Source organism: Caretta caretta, chromosome 14 (genome assembly GCF_965140235.1).
Source record: "Caretta caretta isolate rCarCar2 chromosome 14, rCarCar1.hap1, whole genome shotgun sequence".
NCBI classification, from domain to species: domain Eukaryota; kingdom Metazoa; phylum Chordata; order Testudines; family Cheloniidae; genus Caretta; species Caretta caretta.
The window spans coordinates 35,049,692-35,075,405 of record NC_134219.1 but is presented as its reverse complement, the minus strand read 5'-3'; the positions used below and the strand labels follow the sequence as shown (position 1 = coordinate 35,075,405).

The 25,714-nt window shown below is 46.5% G+C and overlaps 1 protein-coding gene and 2 pseudogenes across 1 annotated transcript; all 3 read left to right on the top strand.

The window, feature by feature from the left end:
* LOC125621471 (von Willebrand factor A domain-containing protein 5A-like) overlaps positions 1-25,714 on the top strand; it is a 276,958-nt pseudogene that overhangs the window by 147,003 nt on the left and 104,241 nt on the right.
* LOC142068922 (olfactory receptor 14A16-like) lies at positions 6,174-7,133 on the top strand. The gene has a single exon (XM_075119039.1). It carries the CDS (start codon positions 6,174-6,176, stop codon positions 7,131-7,133), a length of 960 nt encoding a protein of 319 aa, XP_074975140.1.
* Positions 23,126-24,042, top strand: LOC142069183 (olfactory receptor 14A16-like; annotated as a pseudogene).

Below are 25,714 nucleotides of genomic sequence, written 5' to 3'. Positions count from 1 at the left end.
CAAGAGTGATCAGGTAAGGTGAGCTATTACCAGCAGGAGAGCCGGGGCGGGGGGCGGGGGGGAACCTATTGTAGTGATAATCAAGGTGCGCCATTTCCAGCACTTTACAAGAACAGTAGGAGGGGAAATAAACATGGGGAAATAGTTTTACTTTGTATAAGGACACATCAACTCCCAGTCTTTATTCAAGCCTAAGTTAATTGTATCCAGTTTGCAAATGAATTCCAATTCAGCAGTCTCTCTTTGGAGTCTGTTTTTGAAGTTTTTTTATTGAAGAATTGCCACTTTTAGGTCTGTAACTGAGTGACCAGGGAGATTGAAGTGTTCTCCAACTGGTTTTTAAATGTTATAATTCTTGATGTCTGATTTGTGTCCATTTATTCCTTTATGTAGAGATTGTTCATTTTGGCCAATGTACATGGCAGAGGGGCATTGGTGGCACATGATGGCATATATCACATTGGTAGATGTGCAGGTGAACGAGCCTCTGATAGTGTGGCTGATGTGATTAGGCCCTATGATGGTGTCCCCTGAATAGATATGTGGACACAGTTGGCAACAGGCATGTGAAGTAGTTATGAGTGAGGACGAAGTCACAAAGTTCAGCCACCAGGTTTGCCGTGACATTATCAGGGATACTGTTCCTGACGACTTGTAGTCCATCTTTGTGTGGAATGTTGGTGTAGAGGGCTTCTACATCCATAGTGGCTAGGATCGTGTTTTCAGGAACATCACCGATGGATTGTAGTTTCCTCAGGAAGTCAGTGGTGTCTCGAAGATAGCTGGGAGTGCTGGTAGCGTAGGGCCTATGGAGGGAGTGTTTGGGGACAATGTATACCTTCAAAACAGCGTCACTGCTACGGGTACCCGCATGGCCCCACAGTATGCCAACATTTTCATGGCTGACTTAGAACAAAGCTTCCTCAGCTCTCGTCCCCTAACGCCCCTACTCTACTTGTGCTACATTGATGACATCTTCATCATCTGGACCCATGGAAAAGAAGCCACCATGATTTCAACAATTTCCATCCAACCATCAACCTCAGCCTGGACCAGTCCACACAAGAGATCCACTTCCTGGACACTACAGTGCTAATAAGCAATGGCCACATAAACACCACCCTATACCGGAAACCTACTGACCACTATGCTTACCTACATGCCTCCAGCTTTCACCCAGACCACACCACACGATCCATTGTCTACAGCCAAGCTCTACGATACAACCGCATTTGCTCCAACCCCTCAGACAGAGACAAACACCGACAAGATTCGAGCATTCTTACAACTACAATACCCACCTGCTGAAGTGAAGAAACAGATTGACCGAGCCAGAAGAGTACCCAGAAGTTACCTACTACAGGACAGGCCCAACAAAGAAAATAACAGAAGGCCACTAGCCATCACCTTCAGCCCCCAACTAAAACCTCTCCAACGCATCATCAAGGATCTACAACCTATCCTGAAGGACGACCCATCACTCTCACAGATCTTGGGAGACAGGCCAGTCCTTGCTTACAGACAGCCCCCCAACCTGAAGCAAATACTCACCAGCAACCACACCCCACACAACAAAAACACTAACCCAGGAACCTATCCTTGCAACAAAGCCCGTTGCCAACTGTGTCCACATATCTATTCAGGGGACACCATCATAGGGCCTAATCACATCAGCCACACTATCAGAGGCTCGTTCACCTGCACATCTACCAATGTGATATATGCCATCATGTGCCAGCAATGCCCCTCTGCCATGTTGCGTGGTTTAGCAGGGGTTTCCCATCCATTCAGCGCCTTTCAGTTGATGTGGGTTCTGTTTCCAATGGAAATGCATAGATTGAAGCTCCCATGACAGAATCCCAGTGGCTCTCCAGGCTGAGATTCTCAGAGACTTTTAAGGGAGATAGGCATCCATCTCCCATTTAAAAGAGATTTGGGTGACTAGCTCTGTCAGGTCCCTTGGGAAATCCTTTCCACAGAGTCGGAGCCCTACAATTCTCACTGGTGCCCAGCTCCCCGACCTCTGGCCAAGCCCTGACGTGCTCCCAGTGACTGAGCCAGCACTGCCATGTTTGGCATCACAGGAGTTCTGCCCGTTGGTAGGTGGTAGCTGCTTCCTCTCACCATAAGTTGCCTCACCCCCTGAGGAAAGGGCCCTGTGTGGAGCAGAGCTGCCTGGGGTACCTGGGGCTGACTAGACACTGTGGTCTCAGAACTAGCCCTGTTGGACATTGGGCTTGTTGCAGTTAGTTGTTATGCATAAGGGGATCACACATGTTGTAGGAGACCATTTAAAATGAAGTGGGCAATTAACATGAAGTGGGCGATTAACACTCTGCAGAATAGGCAGCAGGGCCCATTGGCTCCAAAGGAGCTACAGCCAATTTACACCTGCTGGGCGACCAATGTGAATTCAATATTTTTTAAAAGTCTTGCAGCATTGCATCTGCAGCCCATTGAGCTTTTTAGTTTAGTGCTGTCTGTAGCAAGAGAAAAATTAATGTAATGGCTGAGAAAGAAAGAAAGAAAGAAAGAAAGAAAGAAAGAAAGAAAGAAAGAAAGAAAGAAAGAAAGAAAGAAAGAAAGAAAGAAAGATTAGGGCCATTCATCCCAACAGAAGTTGAAGATGAGATACTTGAAAACTGTGCAACACTGAACTCCTCCAAAGTTCTATCCCTAGAGGGACTGAACCATTCTCCGCCACCAATAAAAGTTACACTTGTAATTAAACCCATGGGGCAAAGCGCTAAGAAAGTGCAGACTGGTTCAGAACTTTTGAATCAGCTTCAGATCACATTGGCAGGCAAAAAATATGGATTTATAACTGTGTAATGGGCTAGATCCCCAGCTGATGTAAATTGACATCGCTCGATGGAAATCCAAGGCCCAGATTCCCAGTTGGCGTAAATAGGCCAAACTACCATGAACCCAATGGAAGTAAAAAGAAAAGGAGGACTTGTGGCACCTTAGAGACTAACCAATTTATTTGAGCATAAGCTTTCGTGAGCTACAGCTCACTTCATCGGATGGAAGTGGAAGTGTAACAATTTACACAAGCCTATGACCTGGCCCTTAGTTTTTAGTCTTCACCTCTGGGTACCTCTTGGTGACTGACTTCAGTCAGACAAGGCAGGCTGAGCTGTGGGTTCCTCTAGAGCTGCTGATACAATGCAGGAGGAAAAAAAGTCTCTGCTCCCCCAGAAGTGATTACGTGATGTTAATGAAGGAACAGGCTATTCCAGGCCAGCTGAGATTCTGGTGCGACAAGGCTCTTCGCCATTGTGGATCATGTGTCTCTATTAGAAATCGCTGTTTTAGTCCCTTCCAACCCTGAGATTCTATGATTCATTCATTCTATGATTCATTCTACAAACACCTTGGGACATGCTTTGGGCCTCTGCCCTGCCTTGTTTTTAGCCAAGGGTCCTTCCAGGGATGCTGCCATCAAGTGAGATAAAGGGTGGGTACTGTTCTCCCTCTGTGGGGTTAGAGTTGGGCAGGTTGTCAGGGTGGTTTGCTCCAGAGGTGAGATCAGAGCTGGGCGTAAAGCCTTGGAGACCGGATTCAACTGTTTAGCCCCAGAGTAGGGACATCCTGGGCTGTGACAATATCTGAACCCTGCACAAGACAGGATCAGCTCTAGAGCTGGGAGGAGTTTTCAGTCTCTGATCCCATTTAGTCCTTCATCTCCCAGCCAAGCCTGTCCAAGGAGGGGAGCAGGGAGCACCCCTCTGTGGAGTGGATCCCTGTCTACTAGGAACTTCAGAGAGACTCAGGAAATCCAGCGAAGGGACATGGAAACTGCTGCTGGATAATACAGTGATGGGGGCATGAGAGAGAGATGACCAAAGAATCCTGGTACTGGAGGATCAAAAGCATCGCACGTTGGGAAAAAATCCACAAAGACCAACAGACTACATTTTTGCTTTCAATTCTACATGTGAAGGTATTAATGTACAGACAAATTTAATAACAGAGATATGAATTGTAATTGGAACTTTTAAAGACTTTTATTATCAAGCAGCTAGAGCCTGCCAGATTTCTTTTCAGCAGAATGTAAGAACTGAAATATAAATTACAATTTGAACTCTTTAAGGAATTAACTCTCAGTCTAGTCAGACATCTAGATCCAGTCAGAGAAAAAGAAGGTGGACAATGACTTTGCATCAGAAATCAGAAATGCTTGCAGGGTTTAGCAAGCAACAACTAATTTCTTTTCAGCTAAAAACTACTGTAAACTGGAAATTGCACATTGCAAACCAAAGAATATTGGGATTTGCAGATTTCAAAAAACCGAAACCAAATATCTGAGTATAGGAGATACTTTCCCTGAACATTTTTGAAAAAACTCAGTTTCCTACTACTACAAAAAAAATCTAAATTTCCAAACATCTCTAATTTGGAATGGAGCTTTAAACAAGGGAGGGGAACACTAATACTGTTCAATAATACCATAATTTCAAAACCATTTTTTCTCTTGAAACTGGGTTTGTTTCTGTGTCAAAGGGATAATTACTGGAAGGTCAAAATTGAATAAGCAGCAGAGCTGACAGCCACAGTTGATATGTTATGCACACCAGCACCTTTAGGCTCAGAGTTGAACCACCAGTTAAAGCCATTCTATCTCAATGTTGCCAAAGGACATACAGGAGGTAAATGGGACTAGAACCCATATTTCCAGGATTTCCTTGGAAGTTAACAGGATAGACACAGGACCAGGATTACAAAGGGTTTAAGCACCTAAAGAAGGAGCAAGGCGCCTTTGGGGATTTACAATAGCATCTGAGCAGGTTAGGTGCTATCTTTTAATGCTGGCCCACAGATAACACAGAAGCTTGGCTGGAATCAGGGAACCTGGTGGCGATTGTACTCCCTGTGTTATGCTGGGGTCAGACTAGAGGGTCTGAATGGCCCTTTTGGCGTTATCACCTTTGTTTCTGTGCCCTTGCCTCTGAATCTCTGCTTCTGAGCTGTGCAGGGCTCCAGGGCGTGAGTCCTGCTAACCCTCAGGAAATAGATATGGATAAATCACCTTCCCGCAGCATCAGTCCTTTAATGTCAGTGCAGCTCAACGCCAGCTACTCACAGCTCGTCTGCAGAGAGCAATCGGTTTGAGCCTAGTTCAATCGCAGAATGAGGCTGAAAGGATTCTCAGATACCTGTGCCCTTAGCTTCTAGATTCTGCTATATAGATAGATAGTGACCAAAAAATCCTAGTGCTGGATGACTGAATGTGTCTTCCGTTGGGAAAAAATCCACAAAGACTAGCACAGGAAGTTTGTTATTTCAATTAAATGTGTTGGGGGATCAACATACAGGGAAGAATTAAGATGATAAATATGAATTACAATACGAACTGGTTAAGACCTTTCCCATCAGTTTAATCAAATACCTACTGCTGACTGGAATTTTTCCTCCCATTAGGAAAATTTTTACTTTTCACTGAAAACCCTAAATCCATTTCCCCCCACCACCACCCCAGTTTTTGGCAAATGAAAACTTTCTGCTGAAAACTGATTTTTTTTATTCCAAAACCAATATAGTTTGTTTTTTTAAGTTTTCTTTTTTTTTTTTTACAAAACAATCCCAAAATGTTTGAGAAAAGCAGACAGATTCTGAGATGTGTTATTTTGCTTAAAAACCAATCTCCATTAAAAAGAACACAGCTGAAAATTTCCAACCAGCCTCTATGCACAGAGCTTGGGGTAGAAAAATGACAGATGAGCTGCTATTTACGATGCTGGGTGAGTCAACATCATATTGCCCTGCAAAGTGAGAATCAGGCTGTGTTAGAATTTTAGTTGATCAGTTTCATACCCAAGTTGTGAGAATTGTTGGGTTTGGAGTGTGCTTTGTTCCATCCTTCATATTGCATTTTATCAAGCCACACCTTGGGCCAAATCCTCAGATGAGATAAAGTGACGAAGCTCCATTGACTTTAAAGGAGCTGACCTAATTTACACTAGTGTGGTAATGTGACTCATTGATTGTCAGAGGCGAGGAGCACCAACAACACCTACTCATTGTAAGTGATGAGTTCTGTGCACCTTTGACATTCATAGAATGAGATATTAGGGAAAGGGGAATCAGGGCCATTCCCTCTGTCGCTCTAATCCTGACCATTGTCTTTCTCATTCCCTCCACAGACATCGCACAGTGTACTGCGGAAGAAAATGTCCAACCAAACTGCCGTGACCGAGTTCCTTCTCCTGGGATTCTCTGACATTCGGGAGCTGCAGATTTTACACTTTGTGGTGTTTCTTCTGCTTTACCTGATATCCCTGCTGGGGAACCTTCTCATCATCACAGCCATAGCCCTTGACCGCCACCTTCACACCCCCATGTACTTCTTCCTGATGAATCTGTCCATCCTAGACCTTGGCTCCATCTCTGTCACCATCCCCAAATCCATGGCCAGTTCCCTCACGAACACCAGATCGATTTCTTATTCTGGATGTGTTGCCCAAGTCTTTCTCTTCTTCTTCTTCGCTTCAGCAGATTTTGCCTTACTGACCATCATGGCGTACGACCGATACGTCGCCATCTGCCAACCACTGCACTATGAGACAGTGATGAACAGGACAGCATGTGTCCAAATGGCAGCCAGTGCCTGGATCACTGGTATTCTCTCCTCTGCACTGCACACTGGGATCACGTTTGAAATCTCCTTCTGTGGAGGCAACGTGGTGGATCAGTTCTTCTGTGAAATCCCCCAGCTCCTCAATCTCGCCTGCTCTGACTTGTACCTCATTGAAGTTGGGTTTCTCATCTTTAGTTCATTCTTAGGCTTAAGCTGCTTTCTTTTCATCATTGTGTCATATGTTCAGATCTTCAAAGCAGTGCTGAGAATCCCCTCTAAGCAGGGTGAGCATAAAGCCTTCTCCACCTGCCTCCCTCACCTCACCGTGGTGTCCTTGTTCTTTAGTACTGCTGCCTTTGCCTACCTGAAACCCACCTCCAGCTCAACCCCACGTCTGAATCTCATAGTGGCTGTTCTCTATTCTGTGTTGCCACCGATGATGAATCCGATCATCTACAGCATGAGAAACAAAGAGATCAAAGGTGCACTGAGTAAACAGATTGGTTGGAGGTTATTCACTAAGAACAAAATGTCCATATGTCTCCTTCGGTAGCAATTTCATTCTGTATTTCTTTATAAATAAAATCTGATGACATTATTGCCTCCATAAGAAAATACTGTGCACTCTGTTTATGCGGAATTGGGTATTTGCACTAGTAAAGATACAGACAAACATGACTCAGGAAAAAAAGGAGTTTCTAGAGGTTTACACCAATGTAAATAAGATTGGAATATATCATATACTGCTACCGATCACCATACTACCTGAGACCCTTGCCTATAAAATCAGTAGCCATAGCAGAGTCCCTGGTGAGGTCTTTGGCTCTTCTTATATTTTGGGATAAAAACTCAGATGGAGGTATCGATGCATTTGTTCTTTGTGTTTTTTGTTTGTTTGTTTGTTTGTCAGATTTTTAGCTTATTTTTGCTTAACTGGTTGATTGGTGGTTTGGTTTGTTTGCTTGTTTTAGGAGGTTTTGGAGGTGGAAAGGCCTGAGAAGATGGTGAGTGTTTGGTGAGATGGGATTTTCAATGTTTGTCCCTTCTTGGGAGTATCCATATGTCATCTCTTTGATGGGGTTTTCTGAGCGAAATAAAGGTTTGCTCCCCACAATGACAAAAGTGTGCAAAAGAGGATTATGCATGGCTTAGTTCCTACTGACATGATTATGTGTAGATTCTTGGGATATTATTGTATTATTAATGATATGTGTCATAAATATAAAGGGAAGGGTAACCACCTTTTTCTCCACAGTGCTATAAAATCCCTCCTGGCCAGAGGCAAAACCCTTTCACCTGTAAAGGGTTAAGAAGCTAAGATAACCTCGCTGGCACCTGACCAAAATGACCAATGAGGAGACAAGATACTTTCAAAGCTGGAGGGTGGGGGAAACAAAGGGTATGTCTGTCTGTGTGATGCTTTTGCCAGGAAGAGATCAGGAATGCAGCTCAGAACTCCTGTAAAAAGTTAGTAAGTAATCTAGCTAGAAATGCATTAGATTTCTTTTGTTTAATGGCTGGTAAAATAGCTGTGCTGAATGGAATGTATATTCCTGGTTTTGTGTCTTTTTGTAACTTAAGGTTTTGCCTAGAGGGATGCTCTATGTTTTGAATCTGATTACCCTGTAAGGGATTTACCATCCTGATTTTTAGAGAGGTCATTCTTTTACCTTTTCTTTCATTAAAATTCTTCTTTTAAGATCCTGATTTCTTTTTCTTTGTTCTTAAGATCCAAGGGTTTGGGTCTGTGTTCACCTGTACAAATTGGTGAGGATTTTGATCAAGCCTTTCCCAGGAAAGGGTGTGTAGGGCTTGGGGGGATATTTTGGGGGAAGACATCTCCAAGTGGGCTCTTTCCCTGTTCTTTGTGTATCACGCTTGGTGGTGGCAGCATAGGGTTCAAGGACAAAGGCAAAGTTTGTACCATGAGGAAGTTTTTAACCTAAGCTGGTAAGAATAAGCTTAGGGGGTCTTTCATGTAGGTCCCCACATCTGTACCCTAGAGTTCAGAGTGGGGAAGGAACCTTGACAATATGTAAGGCATCTTTTTATTATTTTAACCTAAATGAGTATAGCATCATAGAATATTAGGGTTGGAAGAGACCTCAGGAGGTCATCTAGTCCAATCTCCTGCTCAAAGCAGGACCAACGCCGACTAAATCACCCCAGTCAAGGCTTTGTCAAGCCAGGCCTTAAAAACCTCTAAGGATGGAGATTCCACCACCTTCCCAGGTAACCCTCCTAGTGAAATAGTGTTTCCTAATATCCCACCTAGACCTCCCCCACTGTAACTTGAGACCACTGCTCCTTGTTCTGTCATCTGCCACCACTGAGAACAGCCTAGCTCCATCCTCTTTGCAACACCCCTTCAGGTCATTGAAGGCTGCTATCAAATCCCCCCTCTCTCTTCTCTTCTGCAGACTAAATAACCCCAGTTCCCTCAGTCTTTCCTCATAAGTCATGTGCCCCAGCCCACTAATCATTTTCGTTGCTCTCCAGTGGACTCTCTCCAATTTGTCCACATCCGTTCTGCTGCGGGGATGTAAAAACAGTGTCATTCTTGCTATGCTGGAAAGACTGTTTTAAAGTAAGTGACATGAACACTGGTGTCTGGGGTCTTCTTGTCTTCTTGTCTGGGGTCATTTTGTTCTAGCCCTGGTGTAAGTGGACATGTGCCATCATGTGCACTGATCTGGTGTTCCATACGCCTTCCCCTGTAGATGTACTCACACCCAAGCTGAGAAAGGATCTCAGAAGTTGGCTTGTTAGTAGTATTAGAATATCATCTTTGTGCATGGTTGTGTACACTTCATATATGACAGACAAAAGCAGAGTATGTGATTAGCTAGAGAGACAGACAGACAGGACCATTCCTTGACCTAACCCACAACCTCATTGAGTGATAATGATAGATTTCTATTTGATTGTAAATTACATGAGCTACCTAGCTAGTGTGACAAAGTTTCTCCTCTACCTTGGTGGGTCTTGCGCTTATTGGCGGATTTGTTTGCCTTTGAGCTTCATGGCAGCCCTCAGTTTGGCCGTTTTCATGAACCCACAGTCCAGGGCAACTCCTCCTGTGTCTGACCAGGAGTTGGGAGGTTTGGGGGGAACCCGGGCTCGCCCTCGACTCCAGGGCCCTGTGGAATGCAGCTGTCTAGAGTGCCTCCTGGAACAGCTGTGCGACAGCTACAACTCCCTAGGCTACTTCCCCATGGCTTCCTCCCAACACCTTCTTTATCCTCACCATAGGACCTTCCTCCTGGTGTCTGATAATGCTTGTATTCCTCAGTCCTCCCACAGTCCACATTCTCACTCCTAGCGCCTCTTGCTCCCAGCTCGTTACACGTGCACCACAAACTGAAGTGAGCTCCTTTTGAAACCCAGGTGCCCTGATTAGCCTGCCTTAATTGATTCTAGCAGCTTCTTGATTAGAACACCTGCAGCCAATCAGCCTGTCTGTCTTAATTGTCTCCAGAAGGTTCCTGATTGTTCTGGTACCTTCCCTGTTACCTTACCCAGGGGAAAGGGACCTACTTAACCTGGGGCTAATATATCTGCCTTCTACTACTCTCCTGTAGCCATCTGGCTCGACCCTGTTACACTAGATAATGAATAATCTATGGAAATTATTGTGCAAATTATTGTGCTTCTTTTCCTGCTAATGATTGTCTATGTCCAGATCATGATTTTCTTATAAGTACTCCTTATTACACATTATTTCGAAAAGATTTTGTATGACTATATCTTACTCCATCACTCATTTACAAACAGCTCATCCTAACACACTTAGTGTTTGAACTTTGATCTGTTTTGACCGGATATATTTTTGACATACTCTGGTTTGCTTGGAAGTATCACAGACAGGTTGGAAGATTCAGTGACTTTCGGCACCACACCGATGAATGGAGTAGAGAGAGAGAGATCAACATTGACAAGGACTTGCACAGAGAAAGGACGCTGTGCCACTGTCCATGTCATCAGTGTTAGGGGTATTCTGATGTGAGGCTCCCACAGTCACTCCAGTTGAAGCTGTTCCAGTCTGGAAAAATAATTAAAGAGTTATTGGAGCAGGGGGTCTGGACACGGGGTCTCCCAGGTGAGTGCTTTGACCACCAGGCTACAGGGTAATTCTCATGTGCTCTCTCTCCCTCTTTGACCCAATGATTCTTTAATGATTTAATCCAAAGTGGAACAGCTTGAACAGGAGAGGTTGAGGGAGCCCCACATGGGAATATCCCACAACCAAGTGATTAGGACACTCACCCAAAAGGTGGCAGATCCCCCTTCAGATCCCTTCTCTTTCATAGGCAGAGGGGGGACTTGAACTGGGGGTTTCCCCATGCCCAGGTAAGTACCCTAACCACTGGGCTAAAAGTTAAACAGGAGGGCCTTCTCCTTCTCACACAAAACACCGGAGGGGCCTGACCCAAGGAGAGGGTTCCCAGGTATGCATCACAAGCAGGGATAGGCGCCACCCAACAGTTCGACATAGGCAACTATCTCTGTGAGGGGGTGGAGCTTGGCACACCCGAGTCTAGTCATCATCTCCCAGTGGTCAGGTTAGGCACCTCCCCACCGCATGCTGGCAACTGTGGATCCCATTTAGGTGTTTACCTCTCCCCATTCATAGAACAGGGAGCCTGGGCTCCAAACACAGGCTTTAGGAATCATGGGGATTTTCTAAGTGCCTAAATGTTAGGTGCTGCAATGCTCATCGTTAGAATACCTAAAGGCAAGATTTTTAAAGGTATTTAGGTGCCTGGTGGGATTTTCAAAAGCATTTAGGTAGCTAAATCCAATTGAAATCAAAGGGTGTTTTGAAAGTCCTACTAGATGCTTAAATACCTTAAAAAAACCAGGCCCTAATTCCTTCTGTGAATCTAGCCCTGAGTGTCTGATATCCCCGAAGAGGCTTTAACAATATCATCCCAGAAGACTGAAGACAGATCCAAAAACCGTATTTTTGAGCCCTTCCTAACACTGAAGGGCTTTGTAAACTGCAGCCGTATCCAGACATGGGTTCTACAAATGGCCCTGTCCCTTTAAAATGAGCCAGACAGAGACCCCAGGACCAAAGACTCATGAGTTTGAGGTTTTAAAATATAAGGCTGCTCCCATCTCAGCTGAGATAGGGACCACCTCACCTCTAGATCATGCAGAACAATCTGGTCCCAGCAGGGTACACGAGAAAGGCTGATATTCATTGGATAGCTGACAGTCAGTGGTAACTGGGTAGCTTTGAAAATGAGGCCTCTTTGAAAATGCCAGCTGAGGGCTTTGTCAAGTGGAAAATGATCTATTGTCAGATTTTACAAATGGCCCCTCTCTTCATCATTGGCCAAACAGAAACATCCATCCCTGAGCTTTGCAGTGTTCAACATCCAGCCTTGCCTTCATCACTGCCTAGGGGTGCACAGGGACCATTCCCCCGCTAGGCCGCTAGTGACTATGTTGGCATAAGCATCAAAGTTTGTGCCTTGTGATGGCTTCATGGTGGCCTTAAGAAATGGACTGGGGGTCTTTGTGTGGTTTCTAGAAGACGTGTCCCCAACACACAAACATCAGCATCACTGGAAATAGATTTGCATCCTTGTGCTCCATTACTATAGAGAGGTCCAGAAGTATGCAGAAAGGAATCCTCTGTCCTATATAGCCTCCACGGCAGGGTAGAAGCACACGTCCGGGGAATGGAGAGTGAGGGAAGATCGCACAGCTGCCACCTGGGCTTCTATACGTTCTACTGAAAAATGTCAGACTTCAGAACCTTAGGCTAATCATCTGGCCGCTTAGGGTTAGGGTGGTGCAAAGAAACTTAGGATACAAGGGGACAAGACAGAAATCTCTGTATATTAAGTCTGGGATATTCAAAGGGGTCTAAGGACATTAGTTGCCTAACTCCCATTGTGCAGTCAATGGGAAATGGGCACATAATTCCCTGAAGCCACTATGAAAATCCCTGTCATAGCTCATGGCCCGCAGTGAAAGTTCACTGTACGGTTCCAGATTCTGCAGCACCCACAGCCCCTTGTGTCTGCTCTAATTGCACAGGATGCTGGAGAGTCAGTCACTGGTTCCTCCAGAGGGCCAAGCCCATTCCTGGGGTCTCTCCAAGGAAATCAGTGATTTTGCACCCAGGATACATTGGGTCCCTTCTGCTGAGCTGTTTTCTACTCTCTCCCCTGCTAATGCCCCCTGGGGATAATCACAGCTCTGTGCTCCTCACAGGGGTTTCCTAGGGGATGCCCCATTTGGTCTGATTGCTTTGGTTGCTCTCAGTAACTGAATCCGTGGGCTGATGTTATGTCCCTGGCACACCATGCTGGGTGCACCACGCTGTGGCAGGGCCTGGGAATAGATTGTGCCCCAATAAGGCAACTTGAGAGAACAGGACTGTCCCTCGCCTTCGGCCCCTGAACATTTGAGAGGAGCTGAGGTCTCAGTTCACACCCCATTTCCATGTGGAAGCTACAAACATTGTCGAGCAGGATGGGACAGGCTGGCTCCGGAGATAAGAGATGAAGTTGCTGCTTTCACCTCTAAGTCACCTGTCCAAACCCAGCCCCACTGAGCAGGAGCCCAGGGCTAAATGAGCAAAAGCATTTTGGTGCCTAAGTCCAAAATTTACATCCTCAAAAGCTCTGGAGTTATGGGTGCGTGTGTGCCTGCCTGCTGGCCGGCTGATGTGAGCACTGCGTAAGGGCTCTTGGACATGATTTGACCCTTTCTCTCTCCACTGTGTAATAACAGAGCTGATTACGACTCAATTGAGAGTCTTGTTGCAGACCCATAGAGCTAAAGCCACTAATAACCAGGTCGAAGCATGAGTCTTGCTTTAGGACAGTGTCTCTGGAGCATAAGGCTGCCCAGTCTGCACTATCAGTGAGGCTCCCCCAATAACAGCTGAAATCACTGAGAGCTGTGTTATGTGGCAGGACCTCAAGACATCCCAGAAGGTGCAGGAGGGCTGGCGGAGCAGAGGCAGGGGTAGAGCAAATGCCCGGACAGCGGAGAGAGCAAGGTGCCTTTCTTTCCATCCACCAGGGTGGGCGGTGAACACCACAGATGCACCTCTGAACTCTGGGTCTTCACTGAGGGATACAGAGGGACCTAGACAAATTGGAGGATTGGGCCAAAAGAAATCTGATGAAGTTCAATAAGGATAAGTGCAGGGTCCTGCACTTAGGACGGAAGAAACCAATGCACAGCTACAGACTAGGGACCGAATGGCTAAGCAGCAGTTCTGCGGAAAAGGACCTAGGGGTGACAGTGGACGAGAAGCTGGATATGAGTCAACAGTCTGCCCTTGTTGCCAAGAAGGCCAATGGCATTTTGAGATGTATAAGTAGGGGCATAGCGAGCAGATCGAGGGACGTGACCGTCCCCCTCTATTCGACATTGGTGAGGCCTCATCTGGAGTACTGTGTCCAGTTTTGGGCCCCACACTACAAGAAGGATGTGGATAAATTGGAAAGAGTCCGGCGGAGGGCAACAAAAATGATTAGGGGTCTGGAACACATGACTTATGAGGAGAGGCTGAGGGAACTGGGATTGTTTAGTCTGCAGAAGAGAAGAATGAGGGGGGATTTGATAGCTGCTTTCAACTACCTGAGAGGTGGTTCCAGAGAGGAAGGTTCTAGACTATTCTCAGTGGTAGAAGAGGACAGGACAAGGAGTAATGGTCTCAAGTTGCAGTGGGGGAGGTTTAGATTGGATATTAGGAAAAACTTTTTCACTAGGAGGGTGGTGAAACACTGGAATGCGTTACCTAGGGAGGTGGTAGAATCTCCTTCCTTAGAAGTTTTTAAGGTCAGGCTTGACAAAGCCCTGGCTGGGATGATTTAATTGGGGATTGGTCCTGCTTTTGAGTAGGGGGTTGGACTAGATGACCTCCTGAGGTCCCTTCCAACCCTGATATTCTAGGATTCTATGATTCTATGACCAAGGACAACACTTGTGAGTGGGGTGCGGTGAAGGGATGGGCACGTTACAGGAACTTTTGGTTGTGGGACTTAAGAACCTGAGGCAAAAGGACACTGCCCAACATACTCTGGGGTGGGTGTTTTGCTCATGGTTTGTGTTATGAATCCTGCTTGCAGTGCTTTCCCAAGTTAGTGCCAGGTTCCTTTCCCCCTTTTTACTGTAAGCAGGGTCAGGATGAGCTCCACCCTGACACCTGGTGGTGAGGTTTGGCAAGTTGTGGAAAAGAACTTCAGGGGCTGATCTCATTTGTATCGGCTCACCCACCCCGCCTAGCATGAGCCCATAGCTGCCCAAATGGTCACTTTGGCTGCTGTGGGATCCCCAGTGTTCCTGTTATTGGGGAAGGAAGAATAAATTGTTATTATCTTGATTATGTGAATCAAGGAGAGTGGAACTGTACTTGGCCTTTTGTTATGATGGAGGGGTGTGACGCAGCAGGGAGGGGGGAGAGCTGAACTGGGAATGTGGCAGGGGAGTTTCACTGGGGATGGGATACCTGAGCGCCTGTAACCTGAGCCAGGACGGGGAGGGGGAGGTAACACCTCTACCCGCGAAACTGGACAAAGATTGCAGGAGAGAGCCTGCTGGGGAGGGGGGGGGGTTGTTTTCAGTTTGGTGCTGGGTGGTGGAAAGCAGGGTCTAAGCTCCCTGCCCCCCAGAAGGTCTTGACTGAGGGGTCCTGGTTGTCCCCACAAGCTCTGTTTTAGACTGTGTTCCTATTGTCCAATAAACCTTCCGTTTTACTGGCTGGCTGAGAGTCACAGTGAATCCCAGAAAGAGGGGTGCAGGCCCCGGACTCCCCCACACTCCGTGACAAGGGGCTCACCATCAACGAAGTAGCACTCAGGACAAGGGTAAACAAGGGACATGGGTTCCAAAACTCAGTGAATTGAGAGAGGTTGGGGACAGGTGTTAGTACCTGGTCTTGTGGGCCTTTTTGAGGGCCTGAAACATCAATTGCACATTCCTCTTTCTCCACTGTGAAATATCAGAGCTAATTTTGGGTCTATTAGGAGTCTAACTACAGGTGCTGAGCTGAATTTGCTTTGGGGTTATGGTGCATCAGCACTGAGGTTCCCACTACTACAAGATGAAGTCACTAAAGAGCTAAAATTACTGAGCACTGTGTTAAGTAGTGGGGAGCCTGAAGATATTTATTGCTGGGCAGTGAGTGGAGTGGGACGGCAGGAGCTGCTTGAGGGATGGCTGGTGGAGTGGGTCGGAGCAGAGCAGAGTGGCTCGCGGGATGGCTGGTAGAGCGGAGTGGAGCGAAGCCCTGTGGAGCGGCGGGGCAGTCCTCTTCAGATCATGTAAGGTGCCCGTAACCCCACACACACCCCCACCCCAGGCTGGGGAGTAACACTCTGCAGATGAACTTTTGAACTCTGGGGCTGGGCATCTGGGTTCTTGGACTTTGGGTGATCTTTGGGTTGCTGGACTCAAGAACTAGAGGGAAAGGACATGGCCCAATCTGCTGGGGTGGGTCTTTGCTCATGGTTTGGTTGATGAAACCTTGTTGTGGTGTTTTCCCAATTTAATGCTGATGTTGTTTACCTCATGTTATTAAAGATTTTCTGCTACACCGAGACTCTGTGCTTACGAGAGGGGAAGTATTGTCTCTTTGAGGCTCCCAGGGTTGTGTGTTAGATTTTCCCAGGTCACTGGGTGGGGGCTTGAGCTGGTTTTACATTTGCTTTGTTGAGAGGGAACCCCTGTGTACTGAACCCGGCCCTTGCTGTGACCAACTCGGCCTGGCAGAAGGGTTACATTGTTAAAAGTTTCTTTTCTACACTCGGACTCTGTGCTTGTGAGAGGGGAAGCATTACCTCTAGAGGCACCCAACGGGGGATGTGTGATTGTCCCAGGTAACTAGTTGGGGGCTCAAGCCGGTGTTGTGTTGCATTGTTGAAAAGGACCCCCTAGATATTGAACCCGGCCCTTGTTGCTGCCGACTCCAACTGGCAGAAGGGTTACACAGGTTTCTTAAAAGTGAAGGGAGAGGTTCTCAGTTGGTCTAAATCATTATAGCTGGGTAGGTGCGACCGCACGGTGCTGCGGGCTGGGAGAGCAGCCTGAGGCAGAAGCCTCCAGCTCGCATGATATTCCAGGCAGGACTGAATCTCCATGAGACGAAACCTAAAGAAGAGAATGACCTGGAGTCTCTGGCTCCCATTTGGTGCTCTAAGAGGAGGAGCGCCATGTCTGTCCAGCCGCCCCAATCGACCTCACCGAGGTCTGCCAGGAGCGCCCAGGAGACGTACGCCGGCTACCAATTCTACTGCACCGTCTGTCGTGAAGGCAAGGAGCTGCTGCTGTGTAGCAATGCAGTACCGCGTCTGCCAGCAGCACCCAGGAGACGTACGGTGAGCTGAGCGGGCTCCAGGCTTGCCATGGTATGGCGTCTGCTTGGATAACCCAGGAAAAAAGGCATGAAACAATTGTCTGCCATTGCTTTCACAGAGGGAGGGAAGGAGGGAGGGAGGGGGGGTCCTGACGGCATGTACCCAGAATCATGTGCGACAATGTTTGTGCCCCATCAGGCACTGGGAGCTTAACCCAGAATTCCAATGGGCAGTGGAGACCGCGGGAACTATGGGATAGCTACCCACAGTGCACTGCTCTGTAAGTTAATGCTAGCCACGGTATTGAGGACGAACTCCGCAGACTTAATGCGCTTAGTGTGGATATACGCGATCGACTGAATAAAATCGGTTTCTAAAAATTGACTTCTATAAAATCGACCTTATTTCGTAGTGTAGACATACCCTAAGAGAGTTAAGCATCTAACTCCCATTGTGCAGACAATGAGCATTGGGCACCTGTTTCCCTGAAACAACTCTGAAAATCCCTGTCATAGCTCACATCCTGGAACAAGTGTCCACTGTATTGTTCCAGAAACTGCAGCACCCACACCCCCTTGCTTCTGCTGTAATTGCGCAGGATGCTGCAGAGTCGGTTACAGGTCCCCCCAGAGGGCCAAGCCCATTCCTGGGGCCTCTCCATGGAAATCAGCAATTAGTACCCGGGATACATGGTGCCCATTCTATTGAGCTGTTTTCTACTCACTAGATATTACCTCACCCACCTTGTCTCTCTGTTCCCCAAAACGGCATCTTTAGAGAGCAGGACAGTCCCTGGTCATCGCTTCCAGCACTGGACATGTGAAAGGAGAGGAGGTCTCAGTTCACACCCCATGTCCACATGAATGCTATAGCCATCTCGGCACAGGATGGAACATGCTGGCTTGGGAGATAACAGATGAAGCGGCTGCTTTCATGTCTAGGTCACCTATTCAACCCAGCCCCAGTGAGAAGTGCCCCAGTGTCCTCCCCTTCTGAGCGCTGTGAAAAATTGGTTTTGTGCCTCATCTCCTTGGACACGTCATGAAAGAACCCATCAAACATCTCATCCATCCAAACTGGAACCCGTTAATCCCCTGTGAGCAGCCTCAGCAGAGACCATGGACCAGCGCGGACCTGAAGAGATCATCTCAAAATGGGAGAGGGTAGATCGGGCTCCCAGTTCCCTTCACTACATGGTCTCTCCATGGAGATTGTGATAGCCATCAAAGGAACCAATTGTTGCCAGTCAAAGTAAAGGTGGGTTCTGTAGGGATGGGCTTTAGTGTGGAACCAGAACCTCAGATCCTAAGCCCCCTCGCCTGAGCTTTGGGGAAGTGAGGATCCCAAGAAGGAGCCCAGTGTCTGAGCTGGGCCCATCTCAAATTAATTTGCAATTTCCTGATAGAAATAGTCTTCTTCTGTCAGCCACACAACCCTCAGCTCTTACATAGCAGGGAAGGCCCGGTCCTGATCCCACTGCAGTCACTAGCAATGCTCCCACTGACTTCAGCCGTTCCAGGGGTTGATCATAGAGGTGCACGCCGTGTGTTCATTAGAGCAAATTTCTCCGAGGAAATTTCTTCACAGTTTTTTGTTTCATTTTTTCCCTATTCCATAGAGAGGTGGCCACATCAAGCAAAGGACATTTGTATGGATGGAAATGTAGGTGGGGAAGGAAATGAAGTCCAGTGTTGCACAGTTAGGAAAGGAGAGAGCTACAAACATGGGCTGGGGCTTCCAAGCTGTCTTATCCCAGTTCAAACAGAGAGACGTTAATGGCATCCCTGTGTGTTCCCCCACTGGTCATTGGTGCTGATACGCTCCCCCCATGGAAACCAGGAGTGATTCCACTGGATTCAGTGAGACTCATTCTTCTCTCCCTCAGCCTGGTGTAAATAAAGAGTAACTCTAGTCGAGGAAATGGAGCTGTTTCTCCTCTTACTCACCCAGTGAGTAACTCAACAGAGTTAGGCCATGTCGACACTATGGACCTTACAGCTTTTCCCTTTACCGCCGTGTCTACCCTTCGGAACTTACTACCTTTATCGCTTGGGTCGGTCAAACTTTTGTCGGTCGAGGTGGTTTTTTCACATCCCGACCGACAAAATTGGTAGTGTAGACAAAGCTTAAGGTGGGGGCTTTTGGTTAACTTATTGTTAGTTATGTTAATTGAAGGATGAATTCACAGCCGTCAATCTCAATGAGGTCTGTGATTGATCCAGCCATTAGTACCTCGCAGTTTAACAATACAAGGCAGCAGAAGGAAACTGGAAGTTATGGAGGGGCTTATAACTCCGGAAGCCCTTGGTCAAATGACAACAAATTTGGAACTCGAATGCTACCCAGGCCTGCCTGAGGCACCCAAATTTCAAAGCTATCCGAGTAACCATTCAGCTTCTAGTGCACTTCCAGAAACTGAGCTTTAAACCATACAGAATGGCGGGAATGGAAATCCTCTAGCCCTCCTTCTGTATTGGCACAAGCGCACAATCCAACACGCAGACTTTCTTAAATTGCATTGTCATTTCGGGTCCCCCAAGATTTAGTGGGGGCCGTGCACTACCTTGGGTAAAATGAGACAGACTGAGACCAGTTTGACCTGCCTCACATCAATAGTTTGATCTCTAGCTTTGAGCAAAATAAACAAAACCTAGAAACTTGTAACTGGGCTCATATCTCCACAACCCTTCGCTCAAATGAGGCCACATTTAGGTCACTAATCCTACCCTGCACCCTCCTAAGACACATTAAGTTTCAAAAGAATCTGACTAAGCATGTCTTCTGTTTTTTCCTTTTTTTTTTTTAAGAAAGGAGGACCTTTAAGCAGAAGTCATGGTGCAACCTTAACTAGAAGGTCGTTGCTGTGATGGTAATAATATTCATCAGTTCATTTACTGGTTGGGTACCCATCTTGCAGGTTTCTATGAACCCTGCTATTGGAATATTCCAGGAGCATTGAGATGGGATTGTGATGTTCAGCAATGAGAATCTCAGAGATAGGAACAAAGAAAAAACTCGACATCACAGCACAGATATTTAGCTCAAGTAACCTGGCCGAGTTCCATAGCACTCTGCCAATTTACATTCGCTGAGGAACTGGTCTAATTGACTTCAGTGGGGCTGGGGCTGATTTACACAACAGCTGTTTGGGTATCTGGACCCTTTGAGTCCAAGGCAGCTAGAGGTGATTTACAGAAACTGGGGCACTGACCCATTCACTCCAGTGGAGCTACCCTGATTTGAACTTGCTGAGGATCGGAACCATTGATTCCAATAGGTCTCGGGCTGATTTCTACTCTCTGGCTCTTTGTATTTCATCAGTTTCTCTGACATGAATGTCTCGTGTAAATTACACATTTTTAAACAGTGCATCTGCAGCCAAAGGAGCCTTTTATTTTAATGTCGTCTGCCGGAAGGAAAACAATGTTACTACTGAGAAAGAAAGAAAGAAAGAAAGAAAGAAAGAAAGAAAGAAAGAAAGGAAAAGACCTGGGCTATTCATCCCAATAAAAGTTGAAGATCAGATGCAGAAAATCTCCACAACACTGTCCCCAGTTCTGTCCCAAGTGGGAATGAATCACTCTGTCACCCTTACAAGTTATACTTGTAATTAATCCCAGTGGACAAAGAGCTAGGAAAGAGGAGACTGGTTATGAATGTTTGACTCTTCTTTGGTTCAGTTTCACAGGCAAAGGATATGGGTTGGAAACTGTGTCATGGGCCAGATCCCCAGCTGGTGTAAATGGATGTAGCTCCCTGGAAGTCAATGAGTCAGATCCCCAAGTGGTGTAAATAGCCCTCACTACTCTGAAGTCAGTGGAAGTGTATCAACTTACACCAGCCCAGGACCTGGTCCTTAGTTTTTAGTGTTTGTCTCTTAGTGAAGAACTCAAGCAGCCAGGGCAGCCTGAACTGTGGGTTCCTCTGGTGGCTGCATCCCAAGAGCTGCTGGTGCAATGCAGGAGAAAAACATCTCTGCTCCCCTAGAGGTGACTATGTGGAGTTAATGAAGGAACAGGCTATTCCAGGCCAACTGAGACTCTGGTGCCAAGAGGCTCTTAGCTATTGTAGATCCCATGTCTGTGCTACAAATATCTGTTTTATTTTGCCATCCTGTGGGGATCCCCTTTGTGATCCAGCCCTGCCTTGTTTTTAGCTAAAGGTCCTTCAAGAGATGCTGTCATCATGTGAGATGCAGGGCAGGTGCTGTTCCCCCTCTGGGGAGTTAGGGTCAACTAGGGCAGGTTGTCAGGATGGTTTGCTCCTGAGGTGAGAGCAGAGCTGGGCTCACAGCCCTGGAGACCAGATTCAGCTATTTACCCCCAGAGCAGGGATATCTTGGGCTGTGACCTTATTTGAAGCTGGCACAAACCAGGATCAGCTCGAGAGCTGGGAGTGTCTTTCAGTCCCTGATCCCATTTAGTCCATCACCTTTCACCCAAGCCTGCCCTAGGAGGGAAGCAGGGAGCGCCCATCTGTGCTAGGAACTGCAGAGAGACCCCTGCAACTCAGGACATCCAGCGAAGGGATGCAACAACAGCTGGTGGATACGACAGTGATGGGGGCATGAGAGAGAGAGAACCAAACAATCCTGGCAGTGGGTGAATAGGTAGATAGGAATCATTGGTCATTATCTATCTAACACAGTCGGATCAAATGCATCGCAAATTGGAATAAAGACCAACAAAGTAAGTTTTCTATTTCAATTAAATATGTTAGAGTATTAATATATGGGGCAAATTTAATATCAGAAATATGAATTGCAATTAGAACTCTTGAAGACTTTTACTAACAAATTATGCAGATATCTAGAGATGATCAGATTTTTTTTTCCACCAGAAAAAATTGACTTTTCATTGAGGTTGTGAGAACCAAACAGTTTCAGCCGAAAACTGTTGGAACCTGAAATTTTTTAGGCATAATGAAAACAAGTTTTCATTGTTATGGATATCAGAGATTTTCCATGAAAATATATTCAACTGAAAACTGAATTTTCCTTTGAAATAAAGTAGAAATTGTCTGACTACTCCTACCTGGAAACTTAGCTTTTTGCCAGAGTGGGGAACATGAATATTGTCCAATAACACCATAATTTCCAACCCCATTCCCTCTATTGCAAACGTGTTTGTCTGTTTCAAAGGGGTAGCTGCAGGGTGGTAAAACTGAGTAAGTAGCAAAGTTGGTAGCCCAGAGAATGTGTTTTAAACATACTAACCTCTCTAAACTAAAGTCCTGAGAGTCGAAGCTCCCAGACAAAGGCTGTCTCTCTTTATCCTACCCAAGGACAGGCAGGAGGTTGATGGAACTAGAACCCAGATCTCCACTTCTACCATCATAGCCTCTGTCCCACACTGCTGCCTGCTAAACAAAAATGCTGTCAACATGTGCACAGAACATGTACACAGGAAGACACAATCCATCCCCCAAAGAGTTCACATTCAAAGTACACGAGACAGACAAAGGGAAGGGGAGGAAAGAGAGGCAGCAGTGACTGCTCCATGGTCACAAAGTGACAGAGGCAAGACGAGAACCGAAGTCTCCTGACTCACACAGTACAGAAATAAAGTCACAGGGGGGAACCACACAACCCAGCAGCAACTGAGCGATGCGATCAGCCCATCATCACCCAGCAATGGGAGTGCAGCTGGGATCTGGTGCCATAAATCATTGTGTAAGTAGGCATCAGGCGGTATGTGGGATGTTGGGGTGGAATCATCACAGAAAAGCTGCCATGCGGGAAGCTGGGTGATTTTGTGCTGTATTTCTCAGTTAAGTGGGAATCAGACTGTGCTGGCATTTCAGTATTTTAGTTGAGTTGGCCAAGTTGTGAGCCTGCTGTCTGTAGCAATAGGGGCATAATTTTGGCTCAGATTGTTGGATTTGGATTGTACTTTGTTCCATCTTTCATCCTGCATTTGATCAAGCCACATCTTGGGCCAGATCCTCAGATGGTGTAAACTGACCCAGCTCCAGTGACTTTAAGGGAGCGATGCCAATTTACACTCCCGTGATAATGCACCAGAGTAGTGCCCTGGTTGTGAGCGGTGAGGAGCCCTCACTACTCCAGACAATGGAAGTGACAAGTGCTGTGCACCTTTGACATTCACACCATGAGATACCATGGAGAGGGGAATCAGAGTCATTCCCTCTCTCACTATAACCTTGACCATTGCTCTTGTCCTTCCCTCCACAGCCATCACACGATGAACTAAGAAAAAAAATGTCCAACCGAACCACCGTGACCGACTTCCTTCTCCTGGGATTCTCTGATGTTCGAGAGCTGCAGATTTTGCACTTCATTGTGTTTCTAGTGCTTTATCTGGCAGCCCTGACATCATCACAGCCATAGCTCTTGACCACCACCTTCACACCCCCATGTACTTCTTCCTGATGAGTTTGTCCATCCTAGACCTCGGCTCCATCTCTGTCACCATCCCCAAATCTATGGCCAATTCCCTTATGAACACCAGGTCCATTTCCTATTCTGGATGTGTCGCTCAAGTCTTTTTCTTCATCTTCTTTGTTGTAGCCGACTTCGCCTTACTCACCATCATGGCGTATGATCGATACGTCGCCATCTGCAAACCACTGCACTATGAGACTATAATGAACAGGAGAGCTTGTGTCCAAATGGCAGCCATTGCCTGGATCAGTGTAATCCTCTATTCTTCATTGCATACCGGGAACATGTTTTCGATAACCTTCTGTGGAGGCAACATGGTGGATCAGTTCTTTTGTGAAATCCCCCAGCTACTCAAGCTCGCCTGCTCTAACTCGTACTTCAGTGAAGTTGGGGTTATTGCATTTGGTGTGTGTTTAACCCTAAGTTGCTTTGTTTTTATAATTGTGACATATGTTCAGATCTTGACCACGGTACTGAGAATCCCCTCTGAGCAGGGCCGACATAAAACCTTCTCCACATGCCTTCCTCACCTCATTGTAATTTCCATGTTTCTTTCCACTGCTGTCTTTGCCTACATGAAACCCATCTCCAGCTCTCCGTCAGCTCTGGATCTCGTGGTGGCTGTTCTCTATTCCGTGCTGCCGCCAGTGATGAATCCGATCATCTACAGCATAAGGAACAAGGAAATCAAAGCTTCCCTGAGGAAACTGACTTGGTGGAGGTTATTCAACTAGAATAAAATGTCTGCGTTTCTCTGATGAACATGGTTTTATCTGGTTTTTTTTACAAATACAATCAACTGATGACATTATTGTCCCCATAAGAATATGGTGTGTGATTTTTTTATGCAAAATGCTGTCTGTATAGTGGTAAATCCACACTAACTCCACTCAGTCAGTGGAGTTCTTCCAGGTTTATACCAGTATAAGTAAGATGAAAATCTATCTATCTCATGTTTTTATACTGCCACCCCTCACCATGTTATCTGAGTCCCTTCCACATAAAATCAGTAGCCATTAGAAAGTACCCAGTGGACTTCACGGAGTCTCTGGTTCCTCTCCTTTTTGGGGGTCAAAACTTTGCTTGGGGTATGATGGCTTTTGGGTTTCTATTTGCTGGTGTGACAGAGTGGGATATGGCAGCATCAGATCATGAACTCTGTGTTTTGCTGTCTGGGTAAAATATTGACATGGTGACTTCAGAAGCCTTGGCTTGCTCAATAGCCGTCTATCGCTCTTTGTTCATGGCAGCTCTCCTACCTGAGAAAGGTGCATGTTACTTTGCTGAAGAAAGAAGAGAAATCACTCAGAGAAATCAAGACTGAAGTCTGGGGCCTTTGATTTTTGTTGCCTTTCACCTACAGGCCCTGCTGCATGGAACAAGTCTTTTGCTGTATAGGGAGTCTGGAAGTGATGGGTGGGGGGGAGGGGGGAGCATGACTGGTGGGTCTGGAAGTCTTAATTTTAGCACATGACAAAGAGACAGGGGACCTATTTAAGTGCAGAGTCCTACCCTGTGTCACGTGCCAGCCATAATCCCATGTAAGAAGGACTTGCAGGAGTTCGTTCTATCTAATCTAATCTATCTATCTATCGTAGGATTCCACACTGTCACCCATCACCATGCTATCTGAGCACCTTCCACATAAAATCAGGAGCCATAGCAAAGCCCCTAGTAGACCCTGAGGAGCCAGAGACTCCATTCCTTTTTTTGTTCTTCCCCTCAGGGTAAAAGATATGATTGTGGTATCAGTGCAGTTGTTTGGTTCTTGCTTCTTTCTCAGATTTTTTAAATTTTATTTTAGGGGGTTTTTGTTTTTTTTTACTGGTGGATTGATTTGTTTCTTTATGAGGTGGGAGTGCCTGGGAACAGGAGCGCTGGAAGCTCCCTAGAAGTGGGGGGGCCACCGACACCTGAACCAAGGCCCCACCCCCACACAGCCTCTTCCCCCGAGGCCCCACCCTCGTGCCGCCTCTTCCCACCAAGGCCCTTCCCCACGCTTGCTCCTCTCTGTCCCCTCCCCACCATCGCTCACCCTTAAGGCCAGTAAAAAGTGGGAGAACATACCCCTCCCACTTTTAAAAGTGATGGGGCCATGGCTCCCTGCCCCTCCACCCCCATCTCCATTCTGGTTCCTCTGCCTGGGGAGATGCTGAGTGTTTGGGTAGACAGTGTTGCCAGTGTTTTCTCCTTTATTGGGCGTGCCCGTATCTCATCTCCTTGATGGGGTTTTCCGAGCATTGGGTGAAGTAACATCTTGTATTGGCCCAATTTCTGTTGTTGGGAGAGACAAATTTCCAAGCTTACACAGAGCTCTTCTTCAGGTCTGGGAAAGGTGTCACAGCTAAATACAAGTTTCAGAGTGGTAGCCGTATTAGTCTGTATCAGCACGTTTTAAATTTTCAT